We start from the raw sequence: 21760 nt of genomic DNA, 5'->3' as shown, positions 1-21760 counted from the left end.
TATTACTGACATGAAACGGGTGGGATTGGGAAGTGAGCGGTGAAAAGAGGCTTCAAGGTAGCAGACAGATTGAGGGAGAGGGCAAAAGCTTAGTGTGTTCAGTATACATGTGAAGATGACCCCTCTGGGACGGAGAAGAGAAAGCCAGTGTATTATTTAAATAGAATTGGATTGGAAAAAGGTGATGTCTCTCAGTCCTTTACAGCCAGTGAGGTGCCTATTAAAGTACCATCACAGTTATAACATAGTAACCAATGTAATTCAACCATACTTGAACCTTGCTAATGTGCTATGTGCAGATTTCTGAGAGTATTCTTGGTTCTCCATTATGAATACCCAGAGGCACAGAGACCCTGTACTTTAGAAAAGGCTCCCAGTTGGATTACATGCTAAATGGGTGCTGAGAACCTGGCACTGTGCACATACTCCCTGTTGCTGCTGTACCAAGCACCTGGCACCAGAAACCTCCTGCAAATGCCCCCCACCAGTGCTCCCCCGATAACAAACTGTCCACGGCTGCCTGTGACAGCTCCACAGACAATTCACTGCTAGTTCATGCCAGCTCCCTATACAGCAGTGCTGTCAGTAACACGTTTCTCTGTGTATCCCGCCTTGTGTTGATTCCATTAGCCCTCTTGTTCTTGGGAGTACATCCTGTGCATTAAATGAGGTATTAGTGTGCAGTAACGTAGCAAATAGTTTAATACAGAATCACTGTAATGTTAGTGCGCAAGAGCAATGGCAGAGTGGTGGAGTTACTGCCTTATAGCACCAGAGACCCGGGTTCCATCCTGACCACGGGTGCTGTCTGTACAGAGTTTGTACGTGCTCCCTGTGACCTTGTGGGTTTTCTCCAGGTGCTCTGGTTTCTTCCACACTCCAAAGACGTACAGGTTTATAGATTAATTGGCATTGGTAAAATTGTAAATTGTCCACAGTACTAGTAGTAGGGTAGTGTTAGTGTATGGAGTGATCGCTAGTCAGCACAGACTTGGTGGGCCGAAGGGCCTGTTTCCACTCTGTATCTCTAAAGCCTAACGCAACCAGTATTACTATAAGGGTTGCTGAAATGTAGAAACTAATGTAGCCAAGTCATTTAAAGTGGATTAATGTAACACAGTTGTCGTACAGAGTTACGTTAATGTCATGCAGAATTACTGTAAGAATTTCTGTAATTTAGAAGCCAATATAAGAGGTGCTCTAATGCGAGAACCAGTGTGCCATTGTCACTTGCAATGGCAGAGCCAGTCTGAAGCAGAGTTCATTCGAGTAGGAACAGGTGACAGTTACTGGGATCCTCATGTTTAGTGCTCCTTCATTCTTTATCTCTTTGGTTACCAGGCAACAGAAAATCCTGTCCCATTGACACAGTGAAAGCAGTGCTGACAGTAATTAAGATACACTCTGGGTGATAAGTTGTCGGAAGAGCTGATGGGTCAGTGACTCTGGCACTGGGCTCAGGCTCATCAAAATTCTGGCAGGACCATCACACGACGCTGAGGCCAAGAAAGCACACCAACACTTCGACTTCCTCCAAAGACCAAGGGAATTTGTCCAGTCTCACATGACTCTTACCAACTTCTACTGATGCACCATAGAAAGCATCTTATCAGTTTGCATCACAGTCTGGTTTGGGAACAGGTCTGCTCAAGACCACAAGAAAATGGACGCCGCCCAGTGCCTTAACCCCCACCATCGACTCCATCTACACCACACTGCCTCGGGAAAGCAGCCAACATCATCAAGGACCACTCACACCCAGGTCATTACCTCTTCTCCCTTCTCGTCAGGCAGAAGATACAAAAGCTTGAAAGATTCAAGAACAGCTTTTTTCCCTGCCGCTATCACACACTTAAATGTCCCTCTCTCTCAAACAAAGCATGTCTTCCCGACTCCCCACATCCCCCAAGCTACTCCATTGTCATCCTTGCACTTTTTAATCTGCATTTTCTCTGTAGCTATAACGCTGTGTTCTGCACTGTTTGCTTTCCCTCGGCATTACCTGATGGGCTCCTGTATGATTCTGATTCTAATCACATACGGATGTTATTTTACCAGGATAATATACAAAATACCTTGGTGTACATGACAATAAATCAATGACATTGATCACAAGCAGCCACACCAACAGCAAGTATTTGTACAACACTTTGCTTGTTTCCCTTCACCTTACCAAGCTGCTGCCTCTCACTGGCAAGCTCTGCTCGAGGTCCACCTTCAGGTGTGATCCAGATGGCCGCTCTGCATTGTGGCATGTGGACTGGCAGCAGGTTATTCAAGCTTGCAGAGTATCACAGCTGACCAGAGAACAGGGAGCAGCCATTCTGCCCTCAAGCCTGTTTTGCCCTTCAATCTGGATCACAGCTGATCTGTGTCTTAGCTCCATCCACCTCCTGATTTCCATAATCCTTCACACCATTATCCAACAACACTCAATCAAATCAGCTTTAAACATACAATTGACTGCAAACCTCACGGCTCTGGGCTCTGAAGGTCTGGATTTACATGGAGTATTTCTGCACAGCCTAGTTGTAATTTCTGTCTCTCTCCTCACTGGAGATGTGTTTTCTACCCATTCAATCCATTCCTTTAGTTGTCTTCAAAACCTCAATTAGATATCCCCTACTTCTCTACATTCAAAGGAACAAATGTGTGGGCTGCACAACCTCTCCACGAAGCACGGCCCTTTCAGCACTGATATGATTTAGCTGAATCTCTTCTGCATATATCCAGGCCGATTTGTTCTTCCTTTGGTGCACCAGCCAGATCTGAACATAGTTACTCAAAATGGAACCTGACTGTAGATCATCAACTCAACCCAATCATGTCTATCCATGTTGTGGAATTTTCCTGCATGAGACTCAGGATTGTGCTCAGGATCAGGCACCCTGAACATTCAGCTTTCACCCCAGGGCCGGTGAAACACATGACAACTGAAATCAGATCAGCAAGCCCAGAGCAGGGACTGCAACCATGACTTCTGCACTGTCTGGCCTAGAATCTGTGTGGTGGTTCTTCATACAGAGTCTCCACACCATAACAACCTGCAACCTTTTTCTCAATTAAATGTGACAAAAGTTGTGCAACAATTCTTATTCTGCACCATTAGAGAAATGTAAATGAAGAATGCAGATATTTCTGTGTGAAACCAAAGCAGTGCAAGATTGTGGGATACCAGGTGTTTGCTCTTCTGTTTTAGTTAGATATGAAAAAAATCAGTGGTAGTTGAAGTAGAACAGAGAATTCTTCAGGCGGGCCAAACAAAGCACCTTTTATCTCACTTTTATTTGTAGTACCCTGTGCATAAAGTGGCTCCTCGTTTGCCTGCATGACATTTGTTGTATGCAAGTTCCTTTGAGGCATAGTAAACTACGGTAAATATTTTCAGACATATTTCGTATGCAGTCCTTAGGACACTGGTTATCAAACACAAGTGGACCATACTTGAGTATACCGACAATGGCCATCAGGGACACCTAATTGCAATATGAAACCACTGCAACAACACTTTAATAAACTGAATAGATCAGGTTTACTTTACACACTGTGCCAAACTTAATCTCCTCCTAATAACATACATTTCTATCAAATTTGGCACTGATAAAATGAATTAATCATTAGTGAAAGAAATAACATAAGTAACAATACAACCTACATTTCTACAGCACTTTTTACAACTGCAGGGTATCACGAGACATTTCACAACTAATCAAATACTTTTTAAAAGCAGTCACTCTTGTAATCTGGAAAAACAATATGTGCACAACTATCCCAGCGAAACTATGAAATAATAACTGGGTAAAGTGATCTCCTTTGAGGAATAAATATCGAACTGGGACAACCTGAACTCTGTTCTTCAAATTGTTCATGGATCTTTTACACACACTTAAGAGGACAAATGAAGAGTCACATCTGATCCATTTGAATCCTCAACTCGCTGCCTCAGGCGTAAGCATGTATTCATTAGTGTAGGGCATGGAACACTTTAAAATCTGGACTCAGTAACCATGAGGGTAGTTATTTCAGACTGATACACCGGATGACACTTTCACTGAGTTTAACAGGACAACTCATTCTACCAGTTTTTACTGCTTAAGGTGTTGAAGAATGAATGCATTCTCCCTGGAGCCCTGGACCAATGTTCTTCAATGAAAATCTCCATATTAGAGATCTTCGCCTGCACATGCTCGTGGACTCGAGGAAAGTATTTTCTTGGTTTGGGCCTAAACTGTGTGCTCCAAGGGATGCAAGGGTCCATCAACAGCCTGCCTGGTCAGCCCTAAGCAACAGAGCGAGGCAACACGATCTGACCAGCCAGCACGGGTCGGCACGTGACCCAGCGTGGGGGGGGGGGGGGGGTCAGGGATGGGGAGGGGTGCAGCCTGAGGGGGTGTCAGGGGTGGGGAGGGGTGCAGCGTGGGGGGGTGTCAGGGGTGGGGAGGGGTGCAGCATGAGGGGGGGTCAGGGATGGGGAGGGGTGCAGCGTGGAGGGGGTCAGAGGTGGGGAGGGGTGCAGTGTGGGGGGGTCAGGGGTGGGGAGGGGTGCAGCCTGAGGGGGTGTCAGGGTTGGGGAGGGGTGCAGCGTGGGGGGGTGTCAGGGGTGGGGAGGGGTGCAGCGTGAGGGGGGGTCAGGGATGGGGAGGGGTGCAGCGTGGAGGGGGTCAGAGGTGGGGAGGGGTGCAGTGTGGGGGAGTCAGGGGTGGGGAGGGGTGCAGCGTGAGGTGGGGGGGTCAGGGGTGGGGAGCGGTGCAGCGTGAGGTGGGGGGGTCAGGGGTGGGGAGCGGTGCAGTGTGAGGGGGTGTCAGGGGTGCAGCGTGAGGTGGGGGGTCAGGGATGGGGAGGGGTGCAGCGTGAGGGGGTGTCAGGGGTGGGGAGGGGTGCAGCGTGAGGTGGGGGGGTCAGGGGTGGGGAGGGGTGCAGCGTGAGGTGGGGGGATCAGGGGTGGGGAGGGGTGCAGCGTGAGGTGGGGGGGTCAGGGGTGGGGAGGGGTGCAGTGTGAGGTGGGGTGTCAGGGGTGGGGAGGTGTGTAGTGAACATTCACGGTGCTGAGTGGAGTGTGTACACCCATCAGAGCGGCACAATCACAGCCCCTAACCCTGACGGACACAGAGCCATTATTTCATTCAGTATCATGACTTTTACAGTGCCGTGCCTGCAACACTGTATAATTTACTAGTGATGAATACCACACACAATTTCAAGTTCCATCAGGTTTTCACAGCTCTCCCATGTATGATAGGAGGAAAGACTAAGCTCGACAGTCTGATCAGCAGCTCGCCAGATATGGTGTGAAACTCATTTAAACACTGCTTAAATTAAATGGAAAATTGAAGGTACAATTACTGAGAAAACGCAGGGCACTCACAGCCTGCCTCCTAATATAACTGTGCAATTTACAAAACCCAGAGTCAAATTTCTCACGTTAAAGGGAGAAGATTCAACATTTCTGCGCAGTTCACATTTAATCTGGAATCAGGTATCCTTTATCAATAAATAAAACTTATGAAAGATCTGAATTATCTAACCAGCACGATAATGCTGTCAAGCGGGTCTACACACACACAGTGAGAACGGTCTACACACAATACACAGTCAGGAGAGTCTACACACACGCACGCACGCACGCACGCACACCCACGCACACACACACCCACGCACGCACACACCCACGCACACGCACACACACCCACGCACGCACACACACACGCACAGTGAGAACGGTCTACACACAATACAGTCAGGAGAGTCTACACACACGCACGCACGCACACACACCCACCCACACACCCACGCACACACACACCCACGCACACGCACACACACACCCACGCACACGCACACGCACACACACACCCACGCACGCACACACACACACGCACAGTGAGAACGGTCTACACACAATACACAGTCAGGAGAGTCTACACACACGCACGCACGCACGCACGCACGCACACACCCACGCACACACACACCCACACACGCACACACCCACGCACACGCACACACACACCCACGCACGCACACGCACAGTGAGAACGGTCTACACACAATAGTCAGGAGAGTCTACACACACGCACGCACGCACACACACCCACGCACACACACACACCCACACACCCACGCACACACACACGCAGTGAGAACGGTCTATACACAATAGTCAGGAGAGTCTACACACACACACCCACGCACGCACTCACCCACGCACACACGCACGCACGAACCCACGCACACTCACACACACGCACAGTGAGAACGGTCTACACACAATAGTCAGGAGAGTCTACACACACACCCACGCACGCACACACCCACGCACGCACGCACGCACACACACACGCACAGTGAGAACGGTCTACACACAATACAGTCAGGAGAGTCTGCACGCACGCACGCACGCACACACCCACGCACACACACACACACCCACGCACACACACACCCACGCACACGCAGTGAGAACGGTCTGCACACGATACACAGTCAGGAGAGTCTACACACACACACCGCAGCCCTCACTTGGTGAATTGGCTACCGCGTGTGACGGTGACTTGCACAGACCATTAGGTCATGAGTTAAATCTCTTCTCTCAGCTTCACAAGTATATCACAGCCAAGGCAGCAGCTGAGGCATTACAACCTATGCCATCAACCCTGACCTATGAGCAAGACAGGTTTCAGTCACACATCCAGCTCCTGATCACCATCCAATGTGCGTGTGGGCAGAATTCACTGAGCTGTGATGGTTTACTAATGATGAACCTCCCCACACAAACTATCCACGTTCACATTTTTAACCCACGGTGAAGCTTAACGTAAGATCAACGAATGACCTCTTGCTTTCCTACTGGTATGTTATCCACTTTGGCGGCAAGAACAGGAAAGCAGAGTATTACCTGAATGGTGGCCGATTAGGAGAAGGGGAGATGCAACGTGACCTGGGTGTCATGGTGCACCAGTCATTGAAAGCAAGCGTGCAGGTGCAGCAGGCAGTGAAGAAAGCGAATGGTATGTTAGCATTCATAGCAAGAGGATTTGAGTATAGGAGCAGGGAGGTTCTGCTGCATTTGTACAGGGCATTGGTGAGACCGCACCTGGAGTATTGTGTATAGTTTTGGTTTCCTAATCTGAGGAAAGACATTCTAGCCTTAGAGGGAGTACAGAGAAGGTTCACCAGATTGATCCCTGGGATGGCAGAACTTTCATATGAAGAAAGACTGGATAGACTAGTCTTATACTCGCTGGAATTTAGAAGACTGAGGGAGGATCCTATAGAAACATATAAAATTCTTAAGGGGTTGGAGAGGCTAGTTGCGGGAAGATTGTTCCCGATGTTGGGGAAGTCCAGAACCAGAGGTCACAGCTTAAGGATAAGGGGGAAGTCTTTTAGGACCGAGATGAAAAAACATTTCTTCACACAGAGAGTGATGAGTCTGTGGAATTCTCTGCCACAGAAGGTAGTTGAGGCCAGTTCATTGGCTATATTTAAGAGGGAGTTAGATGTGGCCTTTGTGGCTAAAGGGATCAGGGGGTATGGATAGAAGGCAGGTACAGGTTACTGAGCTGGATGATCAGCCATGATCATATTGAATGGCGGTGCAGGCTCGAAGGGCCGAATGGCCTACTCCTGCACCTATTTTCTATGTTTCTATGTTGCAACCCTAGGACTAATAAACAGCCTGACCTGTTTGCATCAGGTGTGCCTGGCTCCAATGAAATCATCAGCCTGTGCTAGCATATCACCCAACAATATGCTCACTGACCACTTTTAAGTACTTACCAAACCTTACCCCCCTCCCCACTTCTTCTCCACCCCCTTCCTCCCCCTCCCTCCCTGTGTCATACCAGGATTCACACCCATTACTCCCCACTCCCTCCCCTTCCACCAACATTCCTTCCTCCGGCTTCACAATTTGCAGCTTTTCTATCCTTAATCTCACACTTTTGTCTTTTCACCTCTGTTCTTTGTCCAAACATCTGCCTATCAAAAAACCCTCATCTGTATCCACCTATCAGTAAACCAGGCTTTGTCCTGCCCCTCCTCTCTTCCAGCTTTATCCGCTGGATCTTCTCCCGACAGTTTGCTGGAAACACTCAGCAGCCCAGGCAACATTTGTGGAAAGGGAAACAGATTTAACTTTGCAGGTCACAGACTCTTTGTCAGAAAATCTACATTAGATAAATAAAAGTAGATGAAGCGACTGGTTTGAGGAGCACCTTCATTTAGTGTTCAGAGGTGACTCTGAGCTTCCAGTTGCTTGTTGCTTTGATTCACTAAACCGTTCCCACCCAGGCCTCAAGCTTATGCTGGGTCTCCTGCATGTCCCACATTCACTCAGTACACTGCAGCCTTCCAAATGCACTATCGAATCCTATGCTTGCAGCTCAACCACCTTTTCCCTTTGTGTCACACCCCCCAGTTTTGCTGTAAGATTATGTGTGATTATGAATGCAGAATCATAGAACAGTCACTGCACAGGAGACCATTTGGCCCATCGAGTCCACGCTGGCTCTCTATCAGAGCAAATCTTTTGCTCCACCTACCAGCCTCTAATCTGTGGGCTTGCAAATATTTCTCTTCTGTATATTTACCCAATTCCCTTTTGATAACCATAAAGGAACCTACCTCTACCACATCCAAGGCAGTGCATTGCAGACTCCAACCACATGCTGGATGCTTCATTTTTTCTTTAATAGATCCTTTGACAGCTGTGACCACTAATTCTTGATGCTGCCACCAAAGGGAGCAGCATCCATATCCACTGCGCACTGGCCTCATCATTTCAGATACTTCTAGCAGATCTCTCCTCAGCTTATTCTTTCCAATTTTTGCAATTTTAGTCTCTCATCAAGTGGCCATCAAGAGGACACTGGATAAACATACGAGGAGAAAAATGTACAGACCTATTGAAAAGCGGCTGGTGGGTGGTCTGATGAGTGAGTTTGCGGGTGACATGAAAATTGGTGGAATTGTTAAGAATGAGGAAGGTTGTCAAAGAATAAAACAGGATATAGATAGTCCCGATCTCCCAGTCTACCTCATTGTAGACCTTGCACTTTTTTCTCTGCACTTTCTCTGCACTGTAATACAATATTTTGCACTCTGGATATTTTTGTCTTTGCACTACCTGTGGTATTTGTGTATGGTTTGATTGTACTCATGTATGCTATGATATGCCTGGATTGCGTGCAAAATAGGCGTTACAGACATTTTTATTGAAATCTATTTGTGATAGATTGCGCTAAATGCCAACATACCATTTGCCCCCTAATTGCTTGCAACAAATGCACAGTCGCATTCACAGCCACCTGCGTACCTGATGGGTACTTTCAGCATTCCTTGCTTTCTTGAATTACTGAGTTCTTAAAGAAAGTAGCTTTTGACAATCTCAATGTGTGGTTGCTGGAGCGGTCTAAAAGCCCCACAATGGGGGCAGGACTCGCAAAGCCTAATGGAGCCAATTAAATTTAATGGAATGCAAGCAATGCATCAATATACGACTGTCTGCTTCTCTTGAATGACTGTAGTGTGCTGCGAGTGTGAGCAGCACTTTCTGTGGTGAGAAACTTCTGTAAGGAGTTTTTAATTGAAAGTTAGCACCCAGTAACGTCATCAGCACCTCGTAAAGAAGAAGGACAATACCAATTTAGATTTGGTAAGATTTCAGTGAGGAGGCTCAGTGATGCACAGGCACCACAGAGGTTTAGGTACTCCTGGAGCAGCTGGAGGACACAGTTGTCTGCCAGGTAACCCTGCATTCCATCAGCTCATTCTCCCACATGCAAGGAGAATGGCCATTGGTGCAGTGCGCGCAGAACAGCACTGGCCCATGGAGCTCTGAAACCTGAATAACCCAGGGAGACATCAAACATAAAAACAGGCAGCAGGAATTAACCGCACCTAACCTGTGATCCGTACGGCTTGCTGACAGAACACAAGTGTGATGTCTTGCTGGAATGTTGTGCTCTGCACGATATCAAAAATTATCAGCCTGAAGTACAAGCTCTCATTGTCTTCCACAGGCGCTGCCTGACTAGCTGAGCATTTCCAGCCTTTGCTGTTTTATTTACTATCTAACACCTGCAGAGTTTTGTTTCTGGATCAAGTCAGCTTTACACACGCTGATCAACACAGATGTAACTATCCCATGTGTGGATACACTGGGGATCTGAGGGTCCTAAAGAAATAACATGTGGCTCCAACATACTCCTTCCCACTCCAGACTCTAGCCCCAGTTACTGCACTGAGCTGCAGCAGGTTTCAGATGCAGGGGGCAGATTAGATTCCTGAACAATTGACAAATGCACAGCATCAGTTTGCATTTCTCCCGACTATTTGGTAGAGCCCAGTGAAAGCTGGCACATTTATAAATGTGTATGGGCCAAAGGGGCCAGATAGATACAGTAAAATCCACACCACTGAATTGCAAATGTGGAGGGACCAAAGGAGGCAACATGCATTGTAATTATGAGGTGGTAGTACAGTCATCAGGTTTGGATTGGGCTCAGAAACTAAACCTGCATTGAGCATAGCACAGAGATTCAAACTGAGAGAGGTGGTTCAACATACAGGGAGCATTGCCCTCAGCTGTGTCCATGCTGGTGAGGGATACAAGAGCAACCGAAGGTAACGCTTCACAACAGCACCCACCTGCTACTGTCATCCGGGCAGTCCTGCTCACGATTGTGCCCAGGCTGTCGATAGTGGCGACACACTGATAAAATCCCTCGTCAGGTTTGTGGTGTTTTGAATGTACCACGCTGTGTATCAACAGTGAACCTTCTGGAAGCATCTGTCTGCGTTCATCTGAAATTAGATTTAGGAATGTTCCATCTTTTCTCCATTCGATTCTGGCCTCGGGTTCAGCGAAGACCGAACAGTTCAGTATAACTGACCCTCCTCGTATCGCCAGCGTGTCTGCTGGCTCCACCGTGAAGTAGAAAGGGGTGAATCTTCGGACGACAGTTTCTACCAAGAAATGAAGAAGAGAAGTCACCACATAATCCTGTAAAATAAGCACTATTGTCTGGAATTCAGACCCAGTCAATCTAGTCAGATTGTACTCATCCCAAAAATTCATCAATGCATTGAATGTCATAGGCAGATTGCAATGTGTTAATGCAAGTATTTAACTCTGCAACTGGGGAAACATTTCAGGCATAAAAGGAAAATTGTCACTTCACGGTGGAAAAATAATACGCTGCAAGTCTGCACACAAGCAACATCACACGATCCCCAGGGTGGGACGGAACCTCAGGGTCTGCCAGGGGAGGTCAATCTCATCCCCATTCGTTGTGAAGGATGGATACCAGAAGTGCACAAGATGGTAGTTAGATACATTTTGAAAGCTTAGGGATTAGGGAAAATTAACACTGAAGAGGATTTGCAATAGAACGGACCGGCTATTAGATGGTGGGGCAGGTTCGAGTGGCCAAGTGCCTACTCCGGCTTACATTTTTTAAAAGGACACAAAGTGCTGGAGTAATTCAATGGGTCAGGCAGCATCCCTGGAGAACAGGGATAGGTGACATTTCAGGTCGGCATGCTTTTTCAGACCGATCAATCTGAAGAAGGGTCCTGACCTGAAACGTCACCTATCCGTTCTCCAGAGACGCTGCCTGACTTTCTGAGTCACTCCAGCGCTTTGTCTTTTGTTGTAAACCAACATCTGCAGTTCGTTGTTTTTTATATTTTGCCTGATTTAACTTTTGAGTTCTTGTGTTATATTCCGGAACGATACCCCGGGGAGAATCAATAACATCTTCATGTAAAAAAAACTAAATGGAGAAGTGACTAAAATTCCTGGCAGCCATCTTCACCAATATTCACTCGGGTCTATGGTAATGACCCTCGTTCCAAATAGCTTCAGCTAACAGGAATATTAACTGTCTAACTTGGCCTTGAACTTATGATAGAAATGTGACTCTTTATTAGGAATTTCTAATTGAGAGCAGAATCTAGCTCTAGCTACTCTATAGCCAGCCAGTTTAGTAGCGTTTACGGTCTAGGTTGATGTTCGAGAATAATGATGGTGTGGATGGACATTGTGGTTTCCACAGAGATGTGAACCAGGAGCTGTAAATGCAGCGATTGTGCAGTGGGCACTATCACACGAAGCTGTCTCTGCTTCAGATCCAAGAGACCTGAAATGCCCACTCAGAATAGAAAACATATAAGTATTTAAGGAGTTCACCAGAGGGATTTGAATGATATACAAGCTTTTCTCGTGTTAAGAACCCCCCCCCCCCCCCCCACACCACTTTGGGAACTGAAATTTGTTATCATAAATTTAAGATCCACATTTTCCTTTTTGGGGGCAGGGAGCGTGAGTCAAGAATCCAGAGTATTATTTGAAAATCAGGGACTTTTCCCCTAACTTGGTTAACATTCTTGCCTCATCTAACGATACCAATAACCTGTGAAATGTCGTGGTGTGCACAAAGGGGATCCTTATTGTCCATTCAGGAGCTGTAGCTAAAAGTAATTTACTCTGAGCACTTTCTGAGGCTTCTCTTTCCCTTCAATCCTCTTTCCCATTCACACAAAAATAATAATGCCCATAACAAAAAGAGATTAAACAAAACTGCAATGGCTCTGCAGAGTTCACATTTCGCTCTGTAAACCGTTCCTTAGCTAATTGTGCTGAGAAACTGAGACGGTACCACGGAGAACTGAGAGGTGATAAGGCTTTGAGTACTGATAGTAAGCCATATTGTTCTGCTAGCTGTTGTAATATTCAGCCAGGGACTGTGAGCAGGGTATTGCATTCATATTAGTAGAGATTTTCATAGTGCTGCCAGTAGTGGACAGTGACAAAGGTTATATAAGATTACAACAAGGTGAACAGGGCATGTGGGCCATGGAATGGCAGATGGAATTTAACAAGTGCAGGGTGTTGCATTTCTAAGTTTAGTTTATCGTCACGTGTACCGCCGTACAGCTTTTTTGTTGCGTACTATCGACTCAACGCAAAGACTAACATGATTACAATCAAGCCGTCCACAGTGTACAGATACAGGATAAAGGTAATAACGTTTAGTGCAAGATAACGTCTCGTAAAGCCTGATTAAAGATAGTTTAGGGGTCAACAATGAGGTAGATAGTAGTTTCGGACCACTCTCCAGTTGGTAATAGGATGTTCAGTTGTCTGAGAACAATTGGGAAGAAATTGTTCCTGAATCTGGAGGTGTGCGTTTTCACACTTCTGTAAGTTAAACCAGAAAAGGATACGGTAAATGACGTAGAAACATTGAAAATAGGTGCAGGAGTAGGCCATTTGGCCCTTCGAGCCAGCACCTCCATTCAATCTGATCATGGCTGAGCGTCCAAAATCAGTACCCCCTTCCAGCTTTTTCCCCATATCCCTTGATTCCCTTAGCCTTAAGAGCTAAATCTAACTCTCTCTTGAAAATATCCAGTGAATTGGACTGCACTGCCTTCTGTGGCAGAGAATTCCACAGATTCGCAACTTTCTGAGTGAAAAAGTTTTTTCTCATCTCAGTCTTAAATGGCCTACCCCTTATTCTTAAACTGTGACCCATGGTTCTGAACTCCCCCAACCGGGAACATTTTTCATGTGTCTACCCTGTCCAATCCTCTAAGAATTTTATATAGTTTCTATAAGGTTCCCGCTCATCCTTCTAAATTCCAGTGACACTTAAGAGAGAGTTAGATAGAGCTCTAGGGGCTAGTGGAATCAAAGGATATGGGGAGAAGGCAGGCACAGGGTATTGATTGGGGACGATCAGCCATGATCACAATGAATGGTGGTACGGGCTCGAAGGGCCGAATGGCCTCCTCCTGCACCTATTTTCTATGTTTCTATGACACAAGCCCAGTCGACCCATTCTTTCATCATACGTCAGTTCCGCCATCCCGTGAATTAACCTGGTGAACCTACCCTGCACTCCCTCAATAGCAATAATGTCCTTTCCCAAATTAGGAGACCAAAATTGCACACAATACTCCAGGTGCAGTCTCATCAGGGGCCTGTACAACTGCAGTAGGACCTCCTTGCTCCTAAACTCAAATCCTCTTGCAATGAAGGCCAACATGCCATTGGCTTTCTTCACTGCCTGGAAGCCCAGAGCCCCGGAAACTGTTGTAGAACACATATACCTAGGGGTACCGACCGGTACATAGTTTCCTGAAAGTGGCAACACAGGTAGACAGGGTGGTGAAGGTGGCATTTGGCATCCTTGTCTTCATCGGTCAGGGCATTCAGTACAGGAGATGGAACATCATGTTGAAACCAAAAAAAAAGGTTGGTATCCTTCACAGTTCTGGTCCCCCAGCTATAAGAAGGACGCCATTGAGCTGGAAAGGGAGCAGAAAAGATTGATGAGGATGTTAACCAGACTGGAGGGTTTGAATTATAAGGAGAGGTTGGATAGACTGGGACTTTTTTCCGTAGAGCGTAGAAGGCTAAGGGGTGACCTTTAGAGGTTTATAAAATCATGAGGGACGTCGATAAGGTGGATGGTCATAGTCTTTTCCCCAGGGCAGGGGAGACAATAATTAGGTAGAGATTTAAGGTGAGAGAGGAACGATTTATAAGGGACCTGAAGGGCAACTTTATCATAGTGTGGAGTGGGTAAATGGAATGAGCTGCCAGAGGAAGCTGTAGAAACAGGTACAATTACAATGTTTAAAAGATATTTGGACAAGTGCAAGGATAGAAAAGGTTTAGAGAGATACGAGTCAAATCCAGGCAAATGGGACTAGCTCGGATAGACCTTGGTCAGCATGGAGGAACTGGGCCGAATGGTCTGTTTCTGTGCTGTCTGCCGCTATAACTTTAAGAGGGAGGCAAGTATGCAGAAACTGATTTTGAAGGAATTTTAAACATAATGAAGGAGACAAAGAGGAGAGATTCAAAGCTGGATCACAGAGAGAGAATGAGTTGAGTGGTTTAATAATGTGGAACAGACGCACCATATCTAAGCAGCCCGTGAAGTCAGAGCAAATGGTTTCTTCACACAAGCTCTCATCTCCTCCCACTGACCTGCACGGTAAATTAACAACTCTAACTTCACTCTGTCTGACATATCGTTGTTTCTTGCTGCTTGTCTTTGGCAGCACTCTTCAGGGAAATCTACCTGGGAATAAGCATCATCCTCAATTCCTTCTCGGAAATTGCAAGCATTAGAAAATGACAAAGACTCTGACAAATCCCACTGCACAAGGAACATGGGTTATTTTTCCCTTTCCTTACTTTCATGCCAGATAGATGCCATTTCATCAAAATCATCGATATCAAACCACTGGAGATTAATATTCAGCCCAGTATTGCAAGGTGCCGCATGTCTCCAATCTACACGCTGTCCCTGTGACCAGCGTTCCATACTAGCTCTGCACGTGAACTGCTGTGTTTGCAGCTTGTCGTAGCACAAGGCCTGTAGAGATGGCTCCCAGCATCAGGTTGGGACGGGCAAGGTGACAGGAGCAAGGTTTAAAGGAGACGTGCAGGACAAAGTTATTTTGACAGAGTGATGGGTGCCTGGAAGGTGCTGCTGGGGCTGGTGGTGAAGGCAGATATGATCGTGGCGTTTAAGAGGCTTTTAGATTGGCACATAGATATGCAGGGAGTAGAGCGATATCGATCATGTCTGCCAGGGCAGATTAGCTTTACTTGGCATCTTGTTGGATTGGACACTGTGGGCCAAAGCGCCTATTTCTGTGCTTTTCTATGTTATATGTTCCAGGCAACCCTGGTGTGGTGGAGAAGATACATTCAGAATGGACCAAACTCAGCCACTTCTGACCACAACATCACACGAGAAACTGACACAGACCTGCAGTGTTTAAAAGAAACATTCAAAGGCTAGCTGAGTGGAAAATGAACAGTTCATCATCCATCTGATCAGATTGCTCCGATCCAGGCACATGGACCCTGGGCTGAAATCAAGAATATCACACCCACTGCCACTCTACCCATTCCAGCAGGGAACTGTGCTACTTCCCAGATCCCTCAGCAACTTCCTTGTACCCTGAAAGGTGCTGCACAAATGTACAGCTCTACTTTACTTTGCCAAAAATTGCTCTTTTGACAGGCAATAAATAGGCATTTCAGTCACAGGATTCAGCTATCTGCTTAAATGCACCCACCGGATTCAAACTTGATCCTTCATAAGGACTCATAACGTCTGCTATTGCCCAAGTTTGATCACAGGGGCCTGATCTACTGCAGGAGAGGCAGAGACATTCCAGCCAGCCCTATGGTTTCCAAAACATTACAGATCTAATCGCAGGAAAAGAGCACGTTTTATCACACCCACAAAAACAATTAGAAATCGGAATAGTTATTCAGGAAGGCTGCAGCAAGCCCTGGAAATCCCTGATGCCAAGATCTGCTTCCACCATTCCTGCCCCTTGCCCCAGACCTTCACCTGTGACCTGGGCCCCTGCCTGTGCGATCCAGCTCCACCTTACGCCTTGGCCAAGCTTGGTCGTGTAGGGTGCAATAATGAGCTAGTGCCAAAAGCCACGGCTGCAGTGATTGACTGGGACTGAGAGCCAGGGGTCAGCCATGGGCTGAGACCAAGGAGGAGAGTACGGATGAGCCAAGCGAGCTATGAGGTGCCAGGAATAAGAACTTGGGGATATGAGAAATGCTGGAGATAGTGCAGGCTCAGCCCAGGGGAAAGAACGGAGGGCAGGGATTTCTGTCCAAAACAGCACTCCTAACTGGACGAGGGTGGCTGGCTTGATGCAGCTGCTGACGTTGGCCATTGCTGATAGGATCTCTCCAGGATGGGACATACAGTGAATAGGACTGAGCCTCTGCCATAGCAGGGTTCAACAATGCTGGAACACACAGAGCGACTTCCGCTGGCCGCACACTATTGGCGTTGTGCTGATGTTTGTTTTCAATACACATTTCCTCTCCACGTACACATCCCATTGAAATTGGTGAATTATTGCCCGGGAAACAGGAAATATTCCATTAATATTTCCTTCCACACCTCTTAGCAATCTAAATGAGAGTAAAGTCCTGTCAAAACACACACAGCCCTTCCGAACTTTCACTGATAATCTAAGAGCATTGCATTCAGCAACCAGAGCTTCACACACACAATGTCATGGTCAGTCAGCCTTGATCCATTGCTGCTTGTCTACTGCCACAACAGGTCCATGGCAGATGCCATCTCCCTGACCCCACACTCTTCCCTGGATCCTGTGGCTTACAAAGATATCTACGTTAACATTCCTATTTATTGACTGTTTCTCTGCCTTTAACATAATAATCCCAACGAAACTCACCTCCAAAATCCTGAACCTAGGTCAGAACTCCCCTTTGCAACTTGATCCTCAACTTCCTGGCCCCAAGACCACAATCAGTGAATACAGGTGACAAAACATTGTGCGTGTAATTCTCACCTCCGGTGCTCTGGTATAACCGGAGTGGGCAAGATTTATGTTGGCACTCCTGGGACCCACACTACACGCACATCCCCTTACACCCAGAGCGATGCAAGCAACTACATCTTGAAAGATACAAAGCTGCGTTACTCAGACACGTGACTTTTACTACTGAGCTTTTAAAACATTTCTCTTCACTAACAAAGAACTGTGTCCCTCCTCCAACTGGAAAGTGTATATTGTGCTTGGAAGGTGAACAAGGATGCAAGGACAGACACAAAAAGCTGGAGTAACTCAGCGGGACAGGCAGCATTTCTGGAGAGAAGGAATGGGAGACGTTTCAGGTCGAGACAACAGCTTCTGCACGCGATTCCCCCGTGTGCAAACATTCTGCAAATATGTCCCACCTAAGATGGCACAGGGGCAATGGCTACTTGGGTTGAGTTCCAGGCAGGGATCAGTGCCTATGATGTAGAACCCCACCAAGGAAATCATCAGGGGGCTAAGGAAAGAGACCACGAGGGAAAACATCTGAATGTAAAACGAGTAACATTTCTCCTCCCCAAAGATAAGTGGGAGACAAACCTGACCTCCCTCTATTGAATATTCATTGCAGTTTGATCACAGCTCCCTGCAGCAAACAGTGGCTGTGAGGAAGTAGACAGAGACAAATGGCACACTTGTACAGCGACAACCACATTGAAACCCTGCTTAGCCCTGGAGCAATCACACCGCCCAACACCAGCCAAAGCATGAATACTAATTAGCAGACAGAGCTGACAAGCTAATTCCCCTCAACATGAGACCGTATGAGCAGAGAGTGACACACACAGTTTATCGGGACAATTGTATCAGCAACTCTTCAAGCAGCAGAAGCAAATCCAAAAAGACTGTCCTTTGAGAGCAATTTTGTGAAACAGATTATTGTCCCCAAATCAATGTTTCACTGAAAATGAAGATTAGGAAGAGGATGATGCAATGGGCAGGTCTCACACCGTGATGCTTGGACAGGTAAAATAATGAGGAAGGATCTCGACCTGAAACGTCACCCATTCCTTCTGTCCAGAGATGCTGCCTGCCGCGCTGAGTTACTCTACCTTTTTGTGTCTATCTCCGGTAAAATAATGGTACAGGGTCTTTATCGTTGCAAAGGAGAGTGCTATGTAAAGTGTAGGCACTTTACATAGAGTGCAGGAAACTCAGCTCTCCCCTCTGCAGACCCCACCTCTGCTGGACAAGCCCTTTCCTCAGCTCTTCATGCCTTGTAAGGTTCATCAGCGTCAGCACTTCCCTCCATTCACACATGTAGACTTCAATGAGGCATGGGAGCCCAGCGCATTCTCCGGTGGTGAGGGGTCCCAGAGACGGTCAGGCAGATTACTTTGTCCAGGAGAGCATTAGTGTCCGTATGATGATCACTGGCATTTAGGATCAAAGTATCAAACGTATTCTGGGCAGCTGGTAAATGTCGACAGGAATATACAATAAAGATAAATCATTTTGGGGCCTCTGCCCTGGGGGCTGGGATAATCTGCTTTAGATTTATTTTGTAAGCAAAGATTTCAAGAGATGCATCAGAATTCACAAAATGGGCTCATCGTGGAATCACAAAGCACCAAGGTGAAGCCCATACGCCACGGCAGGGCCATCCAATGAGCAGAGCCATCCAATGAGCCCTTTCTTCTGCTCCCTCTCTGTGGGCCTGCACGCTTATCCTCAGCGTTTCTCCATTAGCCTTTTGTCAGCTGCGACTCAGGAGTGGCGCGCTTGCCTCTGCCTCAGTGGTTCCACGTTCAAACTTGAGAACAAAATGTAAACTATTGCTCCACTGATGAAGATGACATCCCTCAGACTTTTGGTCTTTCCTCCCTCCCCTTTACCTACGTAAAACCTGTTGTATCTCTAACATTTCTCAGTTCTGATCCAACATCCATGCCCTGAACCAGTAACTCTATTTTTCTTTCCGCAAATATAACATGACCTGCTGAGTAGTTCCAGCGTGCATTTTGTTTAATATGAACAAAGGGCTCCCAATTCTCTCAAGTTAATGGAAATAGACAATAGGTGCAGGAGGAGGCCATTCGGCCCTTCGAGCCAGCACCGCCATTTAATGTGATCATGGCTGATCATTCTCAATCAGTACCCCGTTCCTTCCTTCTCCCCATACCCCCTGACTCCGCTATCCTTAAGAGCTCTATCTAGCTCTCTCTTGAATGCATTGAGAATTGGCCTCCACTGCCTTCTGAGGCAGAGAATTCCACAGATTCACAACTCTCTGACTGAAAACGTTTTTCCTCGTCTCAGTTCTAAATGGCCTACCCCTTATTCTTAAACTGTGGCCCCTTGTTCTGGACTCCCCCAACATTGGGAACATGTTTCCTGCCTCTAACGTGTCCAACCCCTTAATAATCTTATACGTTTCGATAAGATCTCCTCTCATCCTTCTAAAATCCTGTGTATACAAGCCTAGTCGCTCCAGTCTTTCAACATATGATAGTCCCGGTCTATCCCGGAAAGGTCCTGGTACATTACTCCACGGAACAGCAGGGAAGAATGTTGCTGATAAAAGCTTTTCACTGTACCTCGGTACACATGACAATAAACTAAACTGATTAACTGCCATGAAACCGCAACCTCTGCTTGCTGATTCACATGCTGTGGAAATAGTTCATCTCCAATCCTCAATTAAAACCTTTCACAATGTTAACAATTATTTTACATAATGTGATTTTAAAAGCAGAATGTGAGTGACATACGGTGTGGGTGGTAACAGTCCCTGCATCACGTGATGCCAATAACGTTTGGGCTGAGGCAACATTAGGTCCAAAAAATTGGTTTCCAAAAACGCTCCCTCCCTCCCTCCCTCCCTCCCTCCTTAAAATGTTCCAGAAAATCTCATTCACTGTTCCAATCTACTCACACCATCCATCCCTAGCCTTGTCCACTATTCAAGGAATAGTACATCTTTCACTTCACAGACCAAGTTTAATACTTTCAGATAATAACAAATAAGGCGAATCCTTCAAACATCAGGAGCCGGTACTGATTCCATGTCCCCTCCTCCAGACCCATCATTTGTTCCATTTAATGCTGCCTTCTACCAACATCCCTTTTGTCTTTTAATGTTCCTTGCCTTCTAATCTATCCCTTTTGTTCTCTCGTCCCCTTAATTCTTTCTCTACTTAACATTTGTTGACCTTTTTCTGTTCTGGTTATAGACAATAGGTGCAGGAGGAGGCCATTCGGCCCTTCAAGTCAGCACCGACCGCCATTCAATGTGATCATGGCTGATCATTCTCAATCAGTACCCCGTTCCTGCCTTCTCCCCATACCCCCTGACTCCGCTATCCTTAAGAGCTCTATCTAGCTCTCTCTTGAATGCATTCAGAGAATTGGCCTCCACTGCCTTCTGAGGCAGAGAATTCCACAGATTCACAACTCTCTGACTGAAAAAGGTTTTCCTCATCTCAGTTCTAAATGGCCTACCCCATATTCTTAAACTGTGGCCCCTGGTTCTGGACCCCCCAACATTGGGAACATGTTTCCTGCCTCTAACGTGTCCAACCCCTTAATAATCTTATACGTTTCGATAAGATCTCCTCTCATCCTTCTAAATTCCAGTGTATACAAGCCTAGTCGCTCCAGTCTTTCAACATATGATAGTCCCGCCATTCCGGGAATTAACCTAGTAAACCTACGCTGCACGCCCTCAATAGCAAGAATATCCTTCCTCAAATTTGGAGACCAAAACTGCACACAGTACTCCAGGTGCGGTCTCACTAGGGCCCTGTACAACTGCAGAAGGATCTCTTTGCTCCTATACTCAACTCCTCTTGTTATGAACGCCAACATTCCATTGGCTTTCTTCACTGCCTGCTCTACCTGCATGCTTCCTTTCAGTGACTGATGCACTAGGACACCCAGATCTCGTTGTACGTCCCCTGTTCTTAACTTGACACCATTCAGATAATACTCTGCCTTCCTATTCTTACCAGCAAAATGGATAACCTCACACTTATCCACATTAAACTGCATCTGCCATGCATCCGCCCACTCACACAACCTGTTCAAGTCACCCTGCAACCTCATAGCATCTTCCTCACAGTTCACACTGCCACCCAGTTGAAGATGAATGAATGCTGGACATTTAAGTTTCTCATCATAGATGCTGACTACTGAGTATACTGTATATTGAAAACATACCCTTTGACATCAAAATTTGTTTGATAATTTTGTCCACTGCACTTTTAACACTCTTTCAGGATATCTAAAAGTACTTTACAACTTTGAAGGTATAATCACAGTGGTATGTGTGGTATACAGTTTTTGTGGTGTAGGCACAAAATGTGATGTTGGAACCGCAGTTGCCTTGGGATGTATCACTAAACAAATATACTTT

General features: G+C 46.5%; 1 protein-coding gene across 9 annotated transcripts in view; it reads right to left on the bottom strand.

Annotated features, from left to right (window-relative positions):
• The window catches only part of LOC144610915 (neogenin-like), a 139008-nt gene that overhangs the window by 85690 nt on the left and 31558 nt on the right, over positions 1 to 21760 (bottom strand). For all 9 annotated transcript variants that reach the window (XM_078429913.1, XM_078429915.1, XM_078429908.1 and 6 more), the window contains exon 2: positions 10651 to 10968. In XM_078429913.1, coding sequence (XP_078286039.1) covers positions 10651 to 10968 — 318 coding nt within the window. The remainder of the gene's footprint in view (positions 1 to 10650; positions 10969 to 21760) is intronic.

This window comes from Rhinoraja longicauda, chromosome 38, assembly GCF_053455715.1.
Source record: "Rhinoraja longicauda isolate Sanriku21f chromosome 38, sRhiLon1.1, whole genome shotgun sequence".
Classification (NCBI taxonomy): domain Eukaryota; kingdom Metazoa; phylum Chordata; class Chondrichthyes; order Rajiformes; family Arhynchobatidae; genus Rhinoraja; species Rhinoraja longicauda.
This window is presented reverse-complemented; position numbering and strand designations above follow the sequence as displayed.